The following is a 20,191-nucleotide window of genomic DNA, read 5'->3' on the forward strand; positions in this document are numbered from 1 at the left end:
TGTCATTTTTATTCCACACAGAACTAGCTACAAGTATCTGACTGACCAGGAATACTCTGAGCAGCAACAGAAATGACAGCAGATGGCAGGGTCCGCTTTTTAGCTCTGTTTCTCTAATTAAAGACTTTACACATAGCGTCAGGTAAAAATCAGCTGTCAGAAATTTCATCTGATCATAATTGATCATCATTAATAAATCTGTTCCAAACCAGACTGCCAAAATCAGCTATGATCATGTAATCTCAACTAATGAGTAAACTAGCTAGAATAGCTGTCCATGAGTGGACTCTCTACCTTACACAACTGGAATAGAAATAATTCCTGCCTGCACGGAGAGATGCAGAACAATCTTGTAACTAGGGCTGTCGATTAATCACAGTTACTCACGCAATTAACTCAAAAAAATTAATCATGATTTAAAAAATTAATCGCGATTAATCTCACTTTAATTGCACTGTTAAACAGAATACCAACTGAAATTTATTAAATGTGTGGGTGTTTTTCTACATTTTCAAATATATTGATTTTAATTACAACACAGAAAACACAGCGTGCAGTGTTCACTATATATTATTTTTATTACAAATATCTGTACTGTAAAAATGATAAAAGAAATAGTATTTTTCAATTCACCTCATACAAGTACTGTAGTGCAATCTCTTTATCATGAAAGTACAACTTACAAATGTAGACTCTGTTCATTGTTATATAACTGCACTCAAAACAAAACAATGTAAAACTTTAGCACCTACAAGTCCACTCGGTCCTACCTCTTATTCAGCCAATCGCTCAGACAAACAAGTTTGTTTACATTTACAGAAGATAATGCTGCCTGCTTCTTATTTACAATGTCACCTGAAAGTGAGACCAGGTGTTTGCACAGCACTTTTGTAGCTGGCATTGCAAGGTATTTATGTGCCAGATGCCAAACGTTCATATGCCCCTTAATGCTTTGACTACCATTCCAGAGGACATGCTTCCATGCTGATGACACTCTTTTTAAAAAAAATGCATTAATTAAATTTGTGACTGAACTTGTTGAGTCTGAACTTTTGATGAGCTTAAACTTAACCCAGACTTGATGTCTCTGTCTGAACTTTTAATCAAAGCTCTGACCTGCGAACTACTCATGACACCCCCCCTCCCCTTAAGTAGCCATCTCCCCTTTTCTCTTTCTTAATTTACATTTTAACCTGTTTTATCCTGTAGAATCTTGATTGATTATGCATGACCATTATGATCTGTTAATCACTTTGTTTACTTCTGTGTATAAATATTGATGCTCACCCCTAATAAACTTGCCACACTTACTCTGAAACCTTTCAAGCTAAGGATAGTGTGAGCCCGTTGATCAATGAATTGGTGTCTGGTCTCTGACAGATTGTGAGCGCCATACCAACTCCGCACGAACTCGGGTGCTGGAGAGGTGAGTAAGGACTTGCTTTTTACCTAACAATTTGGGGGCTCGTCCGGGATTTCCTTCTGGTGCGGTGCCTCTGTCCAGTGGTCAGACCACTCATATACGAATTGGCAGGCGCCACGGGAGATTTCTCCCAGCCAATTCAATATTGAGGGGTCGTGTACTGGACAGCAGGATAAACGCCAGTTGGAGGGCTCCTGTCAGACACCATGGGTCAAGGGACTAGCGTGCCTCTTGAGAGTCCTTGGGGATTGTAAATAAGTTATGGAACGAAGGGAAACTCCCAGTACAGACAGGAATGTCTAGGAGGAAGTTGTACACACTGTGTGTAAGGAATTGGATTGGGTATACCGCGGTATTGGCCGACCCGGAGATGAGGTGGCCTTCGTATGGCTCTTTCGAACAGGCTGCCTTAAGAGGAGTAAGGAGCCAGATCGAAAAAGACCATCCGGGACAGTTATGTTACTGGTTTTGTTGGGACACTGCAGCAGAGCTGTGGAAATCTTTAAAAAATTATGGCAGTCAGGTATTCTCCTGAGAGTGAACCCCCTCCATGTTATTTTGATGAAGGGTGTAAACCACGGCGTGTTTTGACTCGTCAGTTGGTCCCCACTGCACCTGCCCCTATTCCTCCGCAGGGGGACTCTCTCCAGGGCGCAGAGGGGAATCTGCAGGACTCCAGATCGGAATCTCTGCAGAGGGATAAGGGGGAAATGGAAGGGCACACCTCGGGAGGAGTAATTACTAGGCAAAAGATCAAGCAGATGCAGCAGGTTGCATACCCCTCCCCTGAGGATAGCCCAGAGGCTGCCTCCGCCAAACTTTTTGTGAGTGATAAAGGTGTAAGTAGAGAAATGCCTTTACAGGTGCACGACCAACCTTTTGCGGACAATAATGGCCAGTTACAACATACTAATATTGTGGAATATAAAGGATGGCTAGAATGGGACTTGAAAGAGTGGGGACGGTTGTCAGGGTCCTTTGGGGAAAATCCCCGAAAAATCACAGAACTTTTAGAAAGATTGTTTTCAAGTCATAATCCTACTTATACGGATGTAGATCAGTTGTTAAGTAGAGTTTTGACCGGAGAGGAACGTAGTAGATTGTGGATGGCAGAAAGGACATGGGGGGATAGCGATGTGGTTAATACTACTTGGATGGATAGGCGGGATCAAGCCGCTGGCTGGAATCCCCTAGACTGGAGTCAGCCAAGGCTGACTCAGCTGCGAACAAATCGAGAGCGATTGTTAGAGAGACTCAAAGAAATGGCTCGCCGCTCGCCTAATCAGGCTAAGTTCATGCAGATTCGGCAGGAATCTGATGAGCCACCCAGAAAGTTCTGGTCGAGGCTATTGGAGGGGGCCCGAATGTTCACTCAGATGGATCCTGAGAGAGAAGCAGACCACCCTACTCTTATTTCGTTTTTTGTGAATCAGTCAGTGCCCCCTGTAAGGGATTATTTCTTAAAGTTTCGCCCTGGTTGGGGAGGTGAGTCAGTCACTTCAGTGTTGGACGTAGCTGATTTTGCATGGGAGAAAGAAAGGGAAAGTAGTAAAAAGAAAGAGAAAAAGGAAGAATATAAGTTGATGGCTTTAGCTTTTCGCGGCGGGGTTCGAGGCAGAGGCCGTGGCCGTGGCAGGGAATTTCAGGGTGCTCGGGGAAGAGGGTCCTGGCAACCCCAGCCACAGGAAATTGTTTTCAGTGCGGACAGCCCGGTCACTTTAAACGTGAATGCCCCTGGGGACGCCCAGAGGGTCCGGTCGCATCCGCAGATACTTACACCAGGGACGAATACACCCCTGCACCACCAGCTCAGCCCGTTCCCCAGGCCTGGATCAACTACGGGCAACAGCAGCAGCTGCAGCAAACTCAGCCTCCTCAATGACGGTACCCCGGGGGCGAAGGCAAACAATGTGATGGTCTTATTTCCTTAATGTCTTTAGCCGGCTCCTTCCTCACTTTCTCCCCTCCCAGCAAAGAGCCTCGTCTAACCCTTTCAGTCCAAGGACTGCCTGTCTCCTTCCTCATTGATACTGAAGCTACTTTCTCTCTTTTAAATCATGCCCCCTCTCCCTGGCTATCCTCTGAGGTTAAAACTGCAACTGGGGTGGAGGGCAACCCACAGTCTCTGGGACTCACTTTGCCTCTAAATGTTATTTATGCTGATAAATGTTTTTCTCACTGTTTTCTTTTTTCCCCAGCTTGTCCGATCCCTTTGATGGGCCGGGATTTACTCTGTAAGCTTGAGGCTACTTTAACCTGCACTCCTGAAGGGGTAGGATTATTGATGACAGTGTTAGGAGATTCGGCCCCAACTCAGGGTAATTGGGACACACACACCCCCTCTCCCCTGACCTCACTGACTTGCCTTTAACCCTCTGGGGAATTTCTGACACTGATGTTGGCCTACTCCTTTCGGCAGAGCCAGTAAGGATTCAAGTGAAGCCCTCCTTAACCCCCCCGTCAGTCCCTCAATACCCCCTGTCGCTGGAAGCCCGGGAGGGCATCCGCCCCATTATCGAGGGATTCATTGCACAAAAGCTAGTCCGCCCTCAGCGCACTCCCTGTAACACCCCTATACTGCCTGTCAAAAAGCCTCCTAAAAAGGACGGAGACCCTATTCGTTGGCACTTTGTACAGGATCTACGGGTTGTTAATCAGTATGTGGTCCCTCTTCATGCAGTAGTTCCTGATCCAGCTACTATCATCAGCCAAATCCCCTGGGATGCTGAGTGGTTCACTGTTATTGACTTAAAATCAGCCTTTTTCAGCATTCCTGTGCACCCAGACTCTCAGTATCTCTTTGGTTTCACCTGGGAGGGACAAAGTTATGTCTGGCAACGACTTCCTCAAGGCTACAGAGACAGCCCCACGATTTTTAGCCAATGCCTCCGCCACGACTTGGAAGGCTTCACCAGTCCGCAGGGATCCACGTTAGTCCTATACGTAGATGACATCCTATTAGGTAACCGCGAAGAAGCTGCCCTCCGCATCGATGGTAAGGCACTTTTATTATACCTACACACCAGAGGCCACAAGGTAGACCCTAACAAGATTCAGTAGGTCTCACAGAAGGTCCGATATCTGGGCTTCCTGTTAACCCCAGAGGGGAGACAAATGGACCCAGTCCGCATAAAGACTATCCAAAACTGCCCTCTGCCAAACACCAAGAAACAACTTCGAGGTTTCTTAGGATTAATTGGCTTCTGTCGCCCCTGGTTGCCGTCCTGCGGGGAGTTAAGCAAACCGCTCCACCGACTCACTGCTAACCTTGCTCCTGACCCTTTGCAGTGGTCCCCGGACACAATCCAAGCCTTTCAGTTACTCAAGGACAGTGTGGCCTCCTCCATGTCTCTCCGCCCCCCCAATTACAGCAAACCCTTTCACCTTTTTGTCCACGAGAGGGGCGGAATTGCTAGTGGCGTCCTTACCCAGCTGAGCGGGCCCCACCATTTCCCGCTTGCTTTTTACTCTCAGCAGATCGACCCTGTCGCTCAGGGAACCCCATCCTGCACCCGGACTCTGGCAGCAGCTGCCCTGCTGATCACAAAGACAAAGAGCCTGACCCTGGGTCATTTTACCACGGTCTGGACCTTTCATGCCTTGTCAGCCCTTCTGCGTAGGGGCACAACCCAAGTCTTTTCGGCCCATCGTCAACAACAGCTAGAGGCTGAACTCTTAGAAGACACTAACCTAATTTTTGAAAGGTGTGGGCCCCTTAATCCAGCTACCTTGCTTCCTGACCTGCCAGTCCTCCAGGATCAGCACGACTGTGTGGAAGTAGTTTATAGCATCTTACAGATAAGGGACAACCTGTTTGACGTGCCACTGGACAACCCTGATTGCATCCTCTTCTCGGACGGAAGCTCCTTCTATGTTGATGGCAAGCGTTTCACCGGTTATGCAGTCACCTCTGAATGGGACACTCAAGAGGCCGCCTCACTACCAGGCAACTGGGGAGCCCAAGCCGCCGAACTCTATGCCCTGGCCCGAGCTTGCCAGTTGGCCGCTGGTAAGACCGTTACCATTTTTACTGATAGCAAGTATGCTTTTGGAGTTGTGCACTGTCACATCCATCTCTGGAAGTTTCGAGGTTTCCAGACAGCTGCCGGTAAACCCATTCAGCACCTCCCCCTCATCCACAAGCTTTTGGACGCCCTTCAAGAACCCTCGGTCCTGGCTGTAGTTCACTGCCGAGCCCATACTAAAGATGATAGCCCCGTCACCCGTGGGAATGCCCTGGCTGACGCCTCTGCCAAGACGGCTGCCGTCTTACCCTTAGCCATGACCACGTTGGCTATTGCAGCCTCCTCCTTTACTCCACCGCACCCCGTACCAGTACCCGCTGCTGAACTACAGTCGTGGGAGAGCCTCGGAGCCACTCTGGTCAAAGGGACCTGGCTTATGCCGGATGGCCGAGCCTGCCTCCCTCGCTCCACATACCCCGTGGCAGTTCGCTGGCACCATGATAAGGGGGGTCACTACGGCACGCACGCCCTTGTGGACACCATCGCTCGCTTTTGGTATGCTCCAGGCATTCAACCCTACTGCCTGTCAATAGTGAAAGCATGCAGCACATGTCAGCATAATGGACCTGCTCCGCCTCTTAACAAAATTAAGGGTGGAAGACCTCCGCCTGCTGCTCCATTTCAACATCTTCAAATTGACTTTGCAGATATGCCAAAGGCTTTTGGGAAAAAGCACCTCCTTGTTTTGGTTTGCCCTCTGACTTCCTGGGTCGAAGCTTTTCCTACTGCTAATTGTACTGCTGCCACAGTGGCGAAGATTCTCCTTAGAGACATTGTACCCCGTTTTGGCATCCCTCTCGTGCTTGACTCAGATTGCGGACCTCACTTTACTGGTCATGTCCTTGGCCGTTTAGAACAAGGACTGGGCATTTCACACTCCTTTCATACACCCTACCACCCCCAGTCTAGCGGGAAAGTTGAGCGTATGAATAGGGAGCTTAAGTTTACATTGGCTAAATACTGTCAGGAAACAGGGTTAAAGTGGCCTCAGGTACTTCCCTGGGTCCTGTTTCACCTTCGTACTCGCCCAACCCGTGTATTGGGATTATCCCCCTTTGAACTGCTCTATGGACACCCCCCTTTCAAAGGCGGGGCGCTACCATGTGCTGATGTTTCACTATTGGGAGGGATCATATGACCGCGTGCCAGTTTCTCTCCCTACAGGCTCGCCTCCGTACCCTTTGGAAAGCCTCGCAGTTTTCCCAGACCATGCCGCTGGAAGAACAGATCCACCCGTTCCAACCAGGGGACTTCGTCTGGGCCAAAAAGTTTGTTCGTGGCGACACCCTCCAGCCGAGGTTTACTGGACCCCACCAGGTTCTTTTAACAACCCAGACTGCAGTGTTCCTGGAAGGACGCAAATCCTGGATCCACCACTCCCACGTCAAGCCAGCCGTAGTGGACCACAGTAACGGACCAACAGCTCTTGCCACCACTAAGGACACTGCCTCTGACCAGTGGACCAGCTTACCTCTTTCAGACATCAGACTTAAATTGACTCGGCAAAAATGAGAGGACCTTTTATTCTGACAACTGTATGTTTTTTATTATGCCTTTTTAGTTTATTTTCTGCTTATGAAGATAATGCTTTTATTAGATATTCCCACGAGGTTAAAACTCGTATTTTAGGAAATAGAAGTAATTGCTGGGTATGTACTCAATTTCCAGTAAATGCAGAACAGGGACTCCCCTTCACACCCATTCCCCTGACCACTGCTAATATGACTTGGATGCCACCGGCTAGAGTAAAAGATCCAGTCCAACACAATCTTACATGGAACAAAACAGGAGTGCCAATTAACAGATATCTCAGGGTAACCAATCAGACAGGATCACTGTGTTTTGTTAAAGAAAAGGGGTCAACTTTTGTGGGAACAAGTAAATGCAACATGTATTTTAATGGCACCGCCTTTAGTAAAAATCTTGGCTTCAAGCCTTGCGCATCCCACTTATCCCATATGTGGATCCCTCACCCCGATCCAACTTTTTCATGGGTGGGCAAGCCTTCAGAGTCAGCTTTTAAGAAGCCCTGCTCAGATCACGAGGGTGTCCAACTAATTGCTAAGGGACATACGATTGCCTTCTACAACTGCTCAAGCAGTACTACACTGCCCTTTGAAAACACCACTACCAAATTGTGCCTCTGCAGTTCGCACAACGACCCCTCTGCGTTACCAGGGGAACAGTGGTCCAACGGGTGGTGGGTTACCTCCTACTTTGAGAAATGGAATACCCGAAACGCATTGTATGGAACATACTGGGTGTGCGGGCCCAAAGCTTATTACTTTCTCTCCCCTGATTGGGCAGGGTCATGTTATTTAGCGTGGCTAACACCGCCTTCTCGCATCTCCCTCACTCCCCCTCATTTTCCCCACGTTCGTAACATCCGTGAAACCTTCAGAGATATTAATATCCGTGATGATTTGTCGTGGCAGCGGTGGGCTGGTCTCATTAGCTTGAGGGGTGGTGTCATCCGTCTACAGGGACTGCTAGAATCTTTAACCAATGAAACTGCGACCCTATTTGAGAATCAGGCCGGGGAAATGTCCCAGCTGCGCCAGTTAGCTTTGCAAAACCGAATGGCTTTAGACATAATGTTAGCAGCCCAGGGAGGAACTTGCGCCCTCATAAATGAAGAATGCTGTGTTTTTGTAAATGACACCTACTCTGACACTTTTCAACGTACCAAACATCTAAGGGAAATGGCTAAGAACTACTCCTCTGGCCAGCCACCTTATGATTGGTGGGGAGCCTTATGGAATTGGCTGCCTGGATTTGGGTGGGTTAAAAAACACTTGGTGGGTATTGTTGGGGCCATAGTAATCCTTATAATACTGTGTTGCTGTATTCAGTGTGTCCCCTCCCTCATAGACTCATGTGGGTCAGTTTATTCTTTTCCTACTTCAGCCAAGGGCCTTACTCTCTTCGAGTTGGCCCAGGCTGAAATTGCCAAGCGGCCCTTGGCTCCTTAAAATGGGGTGTAGCTTTTGGTAAATCGTTATCCCAAAGCTACAAATGGAGGAATGTTGAGTCTGAACTTTTGATGAGCTTAAACTTAACCCAGACTTGATGTCTCTGTCTGAACTTTTAATCAAAGCTCTGACCTGCTAACTACTCATGACACCCCCTCCCCTTAAGTAGCCATCTCCCCTTTTCTCTTTCTTAATTTAGATTTTAACCTGTTTTATCCTGTAGAATCTTGATTGATTATGCATGACCATTATGATCTGTTAATCACTTTGTTTACTTCTGTGTATAAATATTGATGCTCACCCCTAATAAACTTGCCACACTTACTCTGAAGCCTTTCAAGCTAAGGATAGTGTGAGCCCGTTGATCAACGAATTGGTGTCTGGTCTCTGACAGATTGTGAGCCCCATACCAACTCCGCACGAACTCGGGTGCTGGAGAGGTGAGTAAGGACTTGCTTTTTACCTAACAAACTCCTTGCGGGAGAATTGCATGTCTCCTGCTCTGTTTTACCCGCATTCTGCTATATATTTCAGGTTATAGCGGTCTTGAATGATGGGCCAGCACATGTTGTTCATTTAAAGAACATTTTCACTGCAGATTTGACAAAACCCAAAAAAGGTACCAATGTGAGATTTCTAAAGATAGCTACAGCACTAAACCCAAGGTTCAAGAATCTGAAGTGCCTTCCAAAATCTGAGAAGGACGAGTGTAGAACACGCTTTCAGAAGAGTTAATAGACTAACATTCCAATGCAGAAACTACAGAACCCGAACCACCAAAAAAGAAATTCAATCTTCTGTTAATGGCATCTGACTCAGATAATGAAAATGAAAATGCATTGGTCCTCACCGCTTTGGATCGTTATTGAGCAGAACCTGTCATCAGCATGGATGCATGTCCTCTAGAATGGTGGTTGAAGCCTGAAGGGACATATGAATCTTTAGTGCAGCTGGCACATAAATATCTTGTGATGCCAGCTACAACAGTGCCATGCGAACACTTGGTCTCACTTTCAGGTGACATTGTAAACAAGATGTGGGTAGCATTATCTCCTGCAAATGTAAACAATCTTGTTTGAGTGATTGGCTGAACAAGAAGTAGGACTGAGTGGACTTGTAGGCTCTAAAGTTTTATATTGTTTTATTTTTGAATGCAGTTATTTTTTATACATAATTCTACATTTTGTAAGTTGCACTTTCATTATAAAGAGATTGCGCTACAGTTCTTGTGTTAGGTGAATTGAAAAATACTATTTTGTTTTTTACAGTGCAAATATTTGTAATAAAAATAATAATATAAAGTGAATATTGTATACTTTGTATTGTGTTGTAATTGAAATCAATATATTTGAAAATGTAGAAAATATCCAAAACTCTTTAAATAAATGATATTCTGTTGTTGTTTAACAGTGCAATTAATCGTGATTAATTTTTTTAATTGCTTGACAGCTCTACTTGTAACATTAGAATGGTTTACTGGACTGGACTGTCAGGAATAATCTTTTGGCTGTGGTTACAGTTTCAATCTTTGACTGAGGTCCTATGATTCTGCATGTATTGTGGGTTTAATACTTTGCACAAAGGAGTCAGGGCCTGTTCTTTGTCTAGTGCCAGGGGAATCTGTGTCATCTTCCGATGACACATAGATTTTACATAAAGCAGAAAACACTAATATTGGATTAGCCCAGACGGTCTCTGAAAACCATGAGATAAATAACCCTGATAGCTACTTTGCTCTCCCAGGGAAAAAGAGGCTTGCTAGGAGTTTACTTCTAAAAATAAGTGATGGCTGCTTATTAAAAACAATGTCATCCTTGTATTTTCCATGGACTTGTTTGGGCAATATGCCCACATGGAAAACTTGTTGCCAGCAAGTCGGATAACCTACTCCAAATCATCCTCTTTTATGTTCTCCTGTCTTCCCATTTTCTTTGCAAGGAACTGTCTTGAATCACCCACTGAACTGTGGGTGTGTATAAACAAGGGCCAGTTTCTAAGACACAAAGAGCCATTGTACCATACTGTCCAAGACCAGAGTAATTTGCAAAGTAATATAAACCCTGTAAGTGTGTTAACTTCACAGAGGATTGGTTATGCGTCTATGGTGAAGTCAGCAGCACCTTGCAAAGGCTATTACCGCAGTTGTTGTTTTCCCTCAGGTGAAGCCAATCAGGTGTGATATGCCTCTACCTTTACTCCTGCTTCTGCTGTGCATGTCTCTAGTAAGACGACAACGTTGTCCAGCTCAGGCTTTATATAGGATGGCTTGGAGCAAATTGAAGTAGAGCTAGATACTGTCAGAAGTGTACTTGTGGCACCTTAGAGACTAACAAATTTATTAGAGCATAAGCTTTCGTGGACTACAGCCCACTTCTTCGGATGCATATAGAATGGAACATATATTGAGGAGATATATATACACACATACAGAGAGCATAAACAGGTGGGAGTTGTCTTACCAACTCTGAGAGGCTAATTAAGTAAGAAAAAAAACTTTTGAAGTGATAATCAAGATAGCCCAGTACAGACAGTTTGATAAGAAGTGTGAGAATACTTACAAGGGGAGATAGATTCAATGTTTGTAATGGCTCAGCCATTCCCAGTCCTTATTCAATCCTTTGTTGATTGTGTCTAGTTTGCATATCAATTCCAGCTCAGCAGTCTCTCGTTGGAGTCTGTTTTTGAAGTTTTTCTGTTGTAATATAGCCACCCGCAGGTCTGTCACTGAATGACCAGACAGGTTAAAGTGTTCTCCCACTGGTTTTTGAGTATTATGATTCCTGATGTCAGATTTGTGTCCATTAATTCTTTTGCATAGAGACTGTCCTGTTTGGCCAATGTACATGGCAGAGGGGCATTGCTGGCACATGATATGCAAACTAGACACAATCAACAAAGTTTTTTTTCTTATATATGTTCCATTCTATATGCATCCGAAGAAGTGGGCTGTAGTCCACGAAAGCTTATGCTCTAATAAATGTGTTAGTCTCTAAGGTGCCACAAGTACTCCTGTTCTTTTTGCGGATACAGACTAACACGGCTACTACTCTGAAACCTGTCAGAAGTGTGATGACTGTTTATTGATTTAGGGTATTCTGCTTAATATCCATATTAGAAAGAGCGAGATTTCACTCACCCAAACACCCACGCTCTTCCTTGTCGTGAACCAGCTCATCTGAATTGTGCTCCTGAAAAGGTGCATGGTAGGCAGGTTCATCCTGTGGGCCATGCCTAGAAAGTAAAATATTGGCAAGAACACATAACAGGCATGGGAAGAACGAAGAACTGAAGTGCACTGGTGTCTCAACCTGAGGCAATCTGCCTATCCTAGTACACCAATAGCTGAGTACGTGCCTACTGAAAATAAGTCACTGTTTTGTATAGCATGGCTAGAACACTACAATGCAAGTGACTTACGCACAAAAGCAGAACACAACCCCAAGGAAGCCACAAAAAATGTTTTCCAAGTAGAACTGACATGGTACTGAGTCCATGCTGCATGGAAGTACTTGAGCAAAATAACAAGTAAAAATTAGAACTCAGATATTTACTCCACATCAGACAGTCTTGCCATGGGAGATTACTGACAAGGTTATTAATATCCAGACATTGTTTCTTGTGAAACAGCCTCACCACTTGGAGAGAAAACATTAGAGGTAACATTCAGAAGATCTAAACATTATGTGAACTATTCAGAATGGACACAGTTTTACCTTAAACAGACTGCTACTGTTTCGGTAACTTTTAATTGCTGATTATTCTGAATCCGTTTGGAAAAAAACACCAAAGGTCAATGGTAGATTATAAATAAGGTAAGATGATATGTAAGTATTGTTAAATATTTTAATTGTCTCAAATTTATTCAGGCAAAAACACTTTTCTATCTTCATGTTTATATTTTCACCTTCCTATGTTTATTTGTCTTTGAGGGCCACTATTGTTTTATGTTTGGTGTTTTATTCTGAAGAGTTTTCAGTATGCAACTGGGAATAAGTGATCTTTTCCTTACACATAATATACAACAAGAACCTCTGGTTTGTCTCACTAGAATGTTTTGGCTTTAGGCTAATTTCAATCTACTGTATATTGCTTTCTTTAAGTTCTAAAAATCATCCAATCTAATGGATATATGAAAAATTTATATATGGCCTGGAAGTCACTCGGAGTGAAATTGCAAGCTGTTTATAACAAACCTGTACCATTCATAACCAGGTAGTTCAAAGGCAATCATCTTCCACAGATTACTCTTGAAATGCTTCATATGAGGTTGAGAAGTGAAGCGATAAAATTGCAGTTAGCACATAAGTTTGTTTTTTATTCTTGGAAGGTATATGAAAAAATTCAGAAACAAATTGATATGACAAATTAGAACTTCTAAAATGCTCTTAGATATACATGGGCCAGACAGTCCAAAGTCATTTTGGTGCAATTTACAAACATACTTTCCAGGGAGTAAAAGAATTCAAACCCTTATAGCATGCCACAATCTACAATGGCTTTTTTCCCCCAGAATGGCTAGTATTCTCCTGAAGTATTGCAGAAATTCTACAAATATTGTTAACGCTTTGAACATAAAACTCTATAACACTGAATAGCTATATCTCACCAATATGGAATTCCAATTGAAATGTGAACTTTAGAAGCTTCAGAAAAAGAAATCTTTTAAATTTCATGATCAATCAAATAACCACTTGAAACCGAAGCACCTAATTTGTGTTATGCTAGTGTAGTTCTACTGGTGCAGGTCCATTGACTTCAAAGGCTTTTTTATTGTTCATTTTTAATTGGCAAAATTTTCACTGTGGGTCTCCCATTCATGACCACAAATAAAGGAGGTTCTACTGCATTTCAAATGCTTTCAGTTTCACCTGTAAAGTATTGGATTTTTTTCTGCTTTTTTGATCACGAACTCCACTCCTAGGGATCGAATCTCATTCAATCAACAAAAGTTAATGTTTCTGATTCGTAACACAAAAATCATTAGTCTTTTTAGTAGAGGTGATCCATACACTGATTTAGTTGCAGGACTGAAGTCAGTCACCCAGATTCTCATCTCAGTGATGACAGTGTAAATATGGAGTAACTTCATTGGACTCAGTAGAATTACTCTGGATTTACACTGCTATAATTTGGAGCAGAATAAGGTATAATATGAAGAGATCTGCAGGACATTGACATTTAGAGAGAATCCTAAATTAAATCAGCCATCAATGTTAATTTGGAGTCAATAGAATCAAGCAGACGGTGTGAAACATTTGCATTACTCATACATATCTTGTGTTGGAGGATGGAAATGTTTCATGAATATGGGATAAGGATATTCATACAGCTACAAACTCATGAATACTGCAGAAGACCTAAGGAGATAGCTACCTGGCACTTGAAAGGAGGGAATAAATCACTGGATTCTACCCTGAAGATGTCTAAGTAGTGGCATCTTCATATTCATTTGTGGCTGGGGTAGTAAAAAACTGTGCTGTGTTAGAATGTAACCTGGAGGCGTCATCGTAACCGACATTTTGTTAAATACTCTAACTGGGATTCACAAGAGGGATTTAGGTGCTGACACTCCTAACTTATAGGTGCCCTGCCATTTACTGGAATTCACAATCCCAAATAGGCACCCAGGCTCTCTATACAATGCAAGAGGAGAATTACTTACTAGATTTATGCCCCTCTATTTCATACAGAACATAGGTCCTTCAACACTGTCTTCTATCTTCAGTGAGCTCTTGCTGCAGTTTTAGCGTTTTCCCATGTCATTGTGATGACTTTCAGTTCTGATTCTGGTGTGCGATTCCAAGTTGTCCTGGGTCTACCTCATCACCTCTTGCCCTGTGGATTCCAGTCCAGTACCTGTCTTGCTATATTGTTGTGATGGGGTATATCTGGCCCAACTTGGCCCCCTTGATGGAGGCCCTGAGGTCCTACTACACCCCACCCCAGAAAGGAACAGTGAAGATTGGTCCTCCTGTTAGGTAGCAACTGAATGGGGTTTTTGTGAATGCCAGTTAGGCACGCAAGTTCAAAATTTAGGCACCACTGGCATTCACAAGACCCCCAAAATCCCCCTTGTGAATCCCACCCTCAACATACAGAGACAGACTCTTGTGTTCACCTGAGGGTTTACCCTGACCAGCTGACATGATGATAAATGTGATAGAACCTGTCTACAGTGAGTATTTTCTCATTGTATTGGGTACCACAACTCCTCCAGGTCATGTTCTAACACAATGTAATTTTCTAGTATAGTTAAGCCCTGGGAGAACTCAAACCTCCTATGTAGCCTTTAGGAGTTGGTTTCCCCCAAAGTAAAGCTGGGTGAATTTGTGTGTGAGAGAGAACAGTAAATTCACCAAAAACTGCATTTTGGAGAGTGGGGGGTGCGACTAAAACTATTTGTGAATTCAGGTTTAATTCAGCGAATAGTTTTGGCTGGAAAAGTCAATTTAATTTCCAAATAATATTTTTGTTTCAAATTTTTTTCATTTATTTTTGAAAAAATTATGAACAGTTTAAAAATGCTCAATCTAAACATCTGTTTAACCCCAAGTGTTTTTTTTACTCTCTTATTCACCAATAATTTCATAAAATTTGGGTTTCAGATTGATCTGAAAAATTTAAGAATTGCTAGAGAACCAAAAAATCTGCTAGCACAACTCTACCCTAAATGAAGCAGCTTTGGTCCGTATAGTGATAAGGGGCTATTCTCAGCAATTAGATATTCTCACGATAATAATAAACATTACATAAGATGTACTGTATGCCAGGATGGTAAGGGATTACTGAGACTTTAATAATAAATAATGTTTTAGGAGACAAAGGTAATAGTCTAGAGCACAGCAGCTGATTTTGAATCTATTGTAGCTATTGAATCTTCATCTTATGGTAATCTTTGAGATGCAGAAGATATTGCAAGTTAAGAGTGTTAAAAGAAGGTGAATACATTAACAATGAACATTTTCCTGATTTTCTTTCCCAACTATGTTCCTATTATATTTGGATTTCCAAATAAAATACAGAAGTACATTTGTAAGTAAGGAGAATATGGGTACTCATACGTGTATCACAGAATGGAGAATTACATTTGTCAGTTTTTTGTGTTGTTTTTTTTTTAAACTACATACAATTTAAAGTCAAGACTGGCAAATAGCTTAGTGACCAAATATCTCTGCTGCTGATCAGCTGTTTGCTGGCAGGAGGGTGGGGGGAGGGTGGGGGAAGAGTGGAGCTTCACACGCTCTCTGTTCCAGGGAAGAGGTAGAGAAGAGGCGAGAGCAGGGCCTTGGGGAAGGGGCTGGAATCGAGGCATACCCCTTCCAACCCCCTGCCGTGAGCACCCCCACGACCCCAGCCCACACCCCCAGCCCTCTGCTCACCCTGACCCCTGCACCCCCTCACATACCCCCAGTCTTGACCCCTGCACCCCCTCACATACCCCCAGCCCCCTGCCCTGACTCCCCCTGCCCTGACTCCTGCACCCCCCCACACATCCCCAGCCCCCCCCATGCCCTGATTCCTGCACGCCCCCCCCCCCACATCCCCACCTGCACTCCTCGCACCAAACAGGAGCTTCTCCAGGTAAGCGCTGCACACCCCAACCTCCTGCCCCAACCCTGAGCCCCCTCCCTTACCCTATCTCCTGGCCAGATCCCACACCCCAACATTTTTTTAATAAAGCACTCTTATCCAAAGCATTTTACAATAGTTAGCTAACGGTACAAACAATATTTGGAGAGATCATTAAGTGGTCTATCAAGACCCTCTGCAATTGTCAAGGGGTCTGTGGAAAAATAAGTTAGACTCAAGAACAATCAAGGTACCTCACTTTATTTTTATTTACTTGCTATTATAGGAGGAGGATGAAGAAAAAATGAAAAATGGGGGCAGGGGGGAGATGAGAGAATGTTCTTTTTCTTGGCTAGGTCCTAAGAGGGGCCCCAAAAATGAAGCTGAGCACAGGGCCGGGGGGGCCCACTAACTCTAAATCCACCACTGGCTGTCATGTCACCTGGGCTGGGGACACTGTGTCGACTGATCCCCACAGTCTCCAACCTACCTGGGCAGTACAGCAGACCTGGCCATGCCCACTAGCTCCTCTCCACGCCCTAGCCCACCCACCACTTGCTTCCCCCCACCCCTCCCGCCGCTTAAAAATGATTGCTTCCCCACTTCCTCCCCCCCCCCCCGGCTTTTCTGGCAGCTCTGTTGACAGGTATCCAGTTTTACACTGGAAACTTCAGTAGAAAACGGGACCTGAGTGTCCAGTTAGCAGTGCTGACTAGAAACTAAAAGTCCGGTTATAGGCTAACCACATTAGCCTCCGCTCCTCCCACTCCCAACACTCACCCCAGAGGGAAGAGAACCTGTCCTCCTGCTGCAGGAGGAGGGGCAGCTCAGTGCAGAGGGAGGCAAAGAGAGGGCTAGAACCAAGTAGGTACCCACTTTATGTGGGCAGGGGCAGGGAGGTGATCCTGTTTACCCCCTCCCCAGCCCTGCTGCGCTTGCAGTTTACCCCTGGCCCCTTCCTTGCTCCAGGTACCAACTCTAGCTCCCACCCCACTATGCTTTTGCCCCTGGCCCCTTTTACAATCATTCCCCAGGGAGACCCACAAATATGTTTGGCGCTGGGCCCACAAAAAGTTAATCTGGGCCTGGCTGTAGGAAGTAACCAGTCCTGAGATAGGGAGAGACCCAAACCTCAGCCCCCGCTTCCTTCCCTGGCTCTGCACAGCACGGTCTCTTGCTGTCACACACACACACATGCAACCCTGCCTGCCTCTGTTCCTATTGTGGGAGACAGCAGGAGCATTCCTCATTAATGATTTGCTTTGTGTCCCAGAGCAGAGCAGCACAGCAGGCCCTGGCTGTCAGAAGGAAGCTTTGAAAGGGGAAGGGCACATGCCTGCAGGGCTGCTGAGTTCAAACCAATGTGCAGAGTGGTCATTCCAGGCATTGTGGGACACTTCCAGAGGCCAATTACAGCAATAAAAGCAATCAAGGCATTCACACTGGCACTACAGCGTTAAAGCCTCAGTGCAAAAAGTCCTATCACTCTATTCAGGGTGGTTTTATTACAGCGCTGCATCTGAGGAGTTTTGGCGCAAAAAGTGGCTTGTCAGTGTGGATGCCTCTGTTATCTTATCGCAAAAAGCTGACTTTTGGCGCAAAAACTTGCCAGTGTAGACCACAGGTTTTGTGTGGTCACAAGGGTTTGCTTTCCTAGAGCTGATTGCAGGATAGAGATAACAGGCCGTGCCTGAAGGTGAATACTTTTGGAAAGGTATGTGGGTGGGTTTTTTTGCTTGCTTGCTTGCTTTGTTTTTTACTACAGAAAGTGAGTGGGGGAAAATATTTTCCCACTTCAAAAACACACAAGGATTTTTTTTTAAATTAGCTCTATAGCCACAACAGTTGAAGGTTGAAAAAGCTGAAATTTGACATGGAAATGGCCCTCATTGCATTTGATTTGTCCAATTTATGACCCTCTGGCTCATACAGAACATATTTTACATGAGTTTTCCTAATGTCCAACCTAAACCTCCCTTGCTGCAGTTTAAGCCCATTGCTTCTTGATCTATCCTTAGAGGCTAAGGTGAACAAGTTTTCTCCCTCCTCCTTATGACACCCTTTTAGATACCTGAAATCATGCTATCATGTCCCCTCTCAGTCTTCTCTTTTCCAAACTAAACAAACCCAATTATTTCAGCCTTCCTTCATAGGTCATGTTCTCAAGACCTTTAATCATTCTTGTTGCTCTTCTCTGGACCCTCTCAAATTTCTCCACATCTTTCTTGATATGCGGTGCCCAGAACTGGACACAATACTCCAGTTGAGGCCTAACCAGTGCAGAGTAGAGCGGAAGAATGACTTCTCATGTCTTGCTCACAACACACCTGTTAATACATCCCAGAATCATGTTTTTGCTTTTTTTACAACAGCATCACACTGTTGACTCATATTTAGCTTGTGGTCCACTATAACCCCTAGATCCCTTTCTGCCATACTCCTTCCTAGACAGTTTCTTCCCATTCTGTATGTGTGAAACTGATTGTTCCTTCCTAAGTGGAGCACTTTGCATTGTCTTTGTTAAACTTCATCCTGTTTACCTCAGACCATTTCTCCAATTTGTCCAGATCACTTTTAATTATGACCCTAACCTCCAAAGCAGTTGCAATCCCTCCCAGTTTGGTATCATCTGCAAACTTTATAAGCGTATACTTTCTATGCCAATATCTAAGTCATTGATGAAGATATTGAACAGAGACGGTCCCAAAACAGACCCCTCCGGAACCCCACTTGTTATACCTTTCCAGCAGGATTGGGAACCATTAATAACTACTCTCTGAGTATGGTTATCCAGCCAGTTATGCACCCACCTTATAGTAGCCCCATCTAAGTTGTATTTGCCTAGTTTATTGATAAGACTATCATGCAAGACTAGATGTAAGTTGAGTTGTCTTAGTTTTGTCTACTGGTGCAGCTGTGCCATTCTAGTGCTTTAGCAAAGACTAGAGGGGAGGATAGCTCAGTAGTTTGAACATTGGCCTGCTAAACTCAGGGTTGTGAGTTCAATTCCCGAGGGGGCCATTTAGGAATGTGGGGCAAAATCTATCTGAGGATTGGTCCTGCTTTGAGCAGCGGGTTGGACTAGATGACCTCCTGAGGTCCCTTCCAACCCTGATATTCTATGATTCTATGAAGACACTACTGTGCCAACAGGAGATAGTTAATCCACCTCCCTGAGAGGCTGTAGCACTGTCTACAAGCAGGGGTTCAGACAGTATAACTACATTGCTAAAGGGTGTAGACTTTTCACACCCCAGTGACATAATTATATTGATGGAGATCTGTAGTGTAGACCTAGCCTTAGGCTCCTAAGCTCTTTTGAGGGGTGGTGCTTAGGATACCCCCCTCCTCAGCATTTATTAACTAGCTTAGGTGGCTCCCCACCTAGAATGTTGGCCTTTGTGGGATTCCATTCTTATGTGCCTCTTGCCATGCAGTGTATAGGGACCCTAACTTGGAGCTGTAGATTCCAATAGGCAGCATAGCCCCTAATGTTAGGGAGTGCAACTCTGAGCCTAAGTCTTCTTTGCAGATCTGGCCCTAGGTACCCTTTGTCTCCTCTGGCAGCATAAAGAGAGCTTTAGTCAGTAGAAATGGCCCCATAAAATAATCCTAGTGCAAGGGACCTCCCCAGCCAGTTTAGCACTGTCGAAAAGGGCTCTACACTGGTTCTGCTCCCAGCCCACAGTGTAGTGAATGGATTGGGCATTGCCATAATGAAATGTGCTATGACTATTCTCCACTTGCTAGGGCCCATTGGGAATAGAGTGTAAGTTAAAGCAGATAGTTTGCCCTGCATCCCTCCTGCATGTAACTGAATATCTTAATAGTGATTTTTTTCCCCTTTCTCTAGTTCCATGAGCCAGAAACATCTAAACAAGAGAAGCTCCCCCCATCTCCATCACAAAAGTTGGCTGCTGCCAGCCAGACACTTCAAAGGCAAATGTTATGCCCTGTTGAGGCTTAGGGGACCATTGCAGAAGGAGAGGTGAGAGATGACACTGGAATGAAGACATACAGTGGAAGAAGCTGAGACTGGCACTGCCTTAGGGCCCAAAACGTCTTTCTAAAGAACAAACGAGTTGCACCAGAGCAGCAGGTGCTCAGCACCTGTGAAAAATCACATTACCGTTATTTATGTGCCTAATTTTTAGGCACCCACATTTGACAAATTTGAGTAAAGAGGCTAGAAAAATATTGCT

The 20,191-nt window shown here is 44.6% G+C and overlaps 1 protein-coding gene across 1 annotated transcript; it reads left to right on the forward strand.

Annotated features, from left to right (window-relative positions):
• The first annotated feature begins 4,140 nt into the window (after positions 1-4,140).
• LOC135973457 (protein NYNRIN-like) lies at positions 4,141-8,965 on the forward strand. Its single transcript, XM_065556680.1, has 2 exons — positions 4,141-6,983; positions 8,753-8,965. The coding sequence occupies exon 1, from the start codon at positions 4,538-4,540 to the stop codon at positions 6,584-6,586; it is 2,049 nt and encodes a 682-aa protein (XP_065412752.1). The 5' UTR covers positions 4,141-4,537; the 3' UTR covers positions 6,587-6,983; positions 8,753-8,965.
• The last annotated feature ends 11,226 nt before the right edge of the window (positions 8,966-20,191 follow it).

The sequence above is a fragment of the Chrysemys picta genome, chromosome 1 (assembly GCF_011386835.1).
Source record: "Chrysemys picta bellii isolate R12L10 chromosome 1, ASM1138683v2, whole genome shotgun sequence".
Classification (NCBI taxonomy): domain Eukaryota; kingdom Metazoa; phylum Chordata; order Testudines; family Emydidae; genus Chrysemys; species Chrysemys picta.

Bases quoted from the DNA above. Each gene is read 5' to 3' on its own strand.
- LOC135973457 (XM_065556680.1), top strand. From the start codon at position 4,538: ATGGACCCAGTCCGCATAAAGACTATCCAAAACTGCCCTCTGCCAAAC.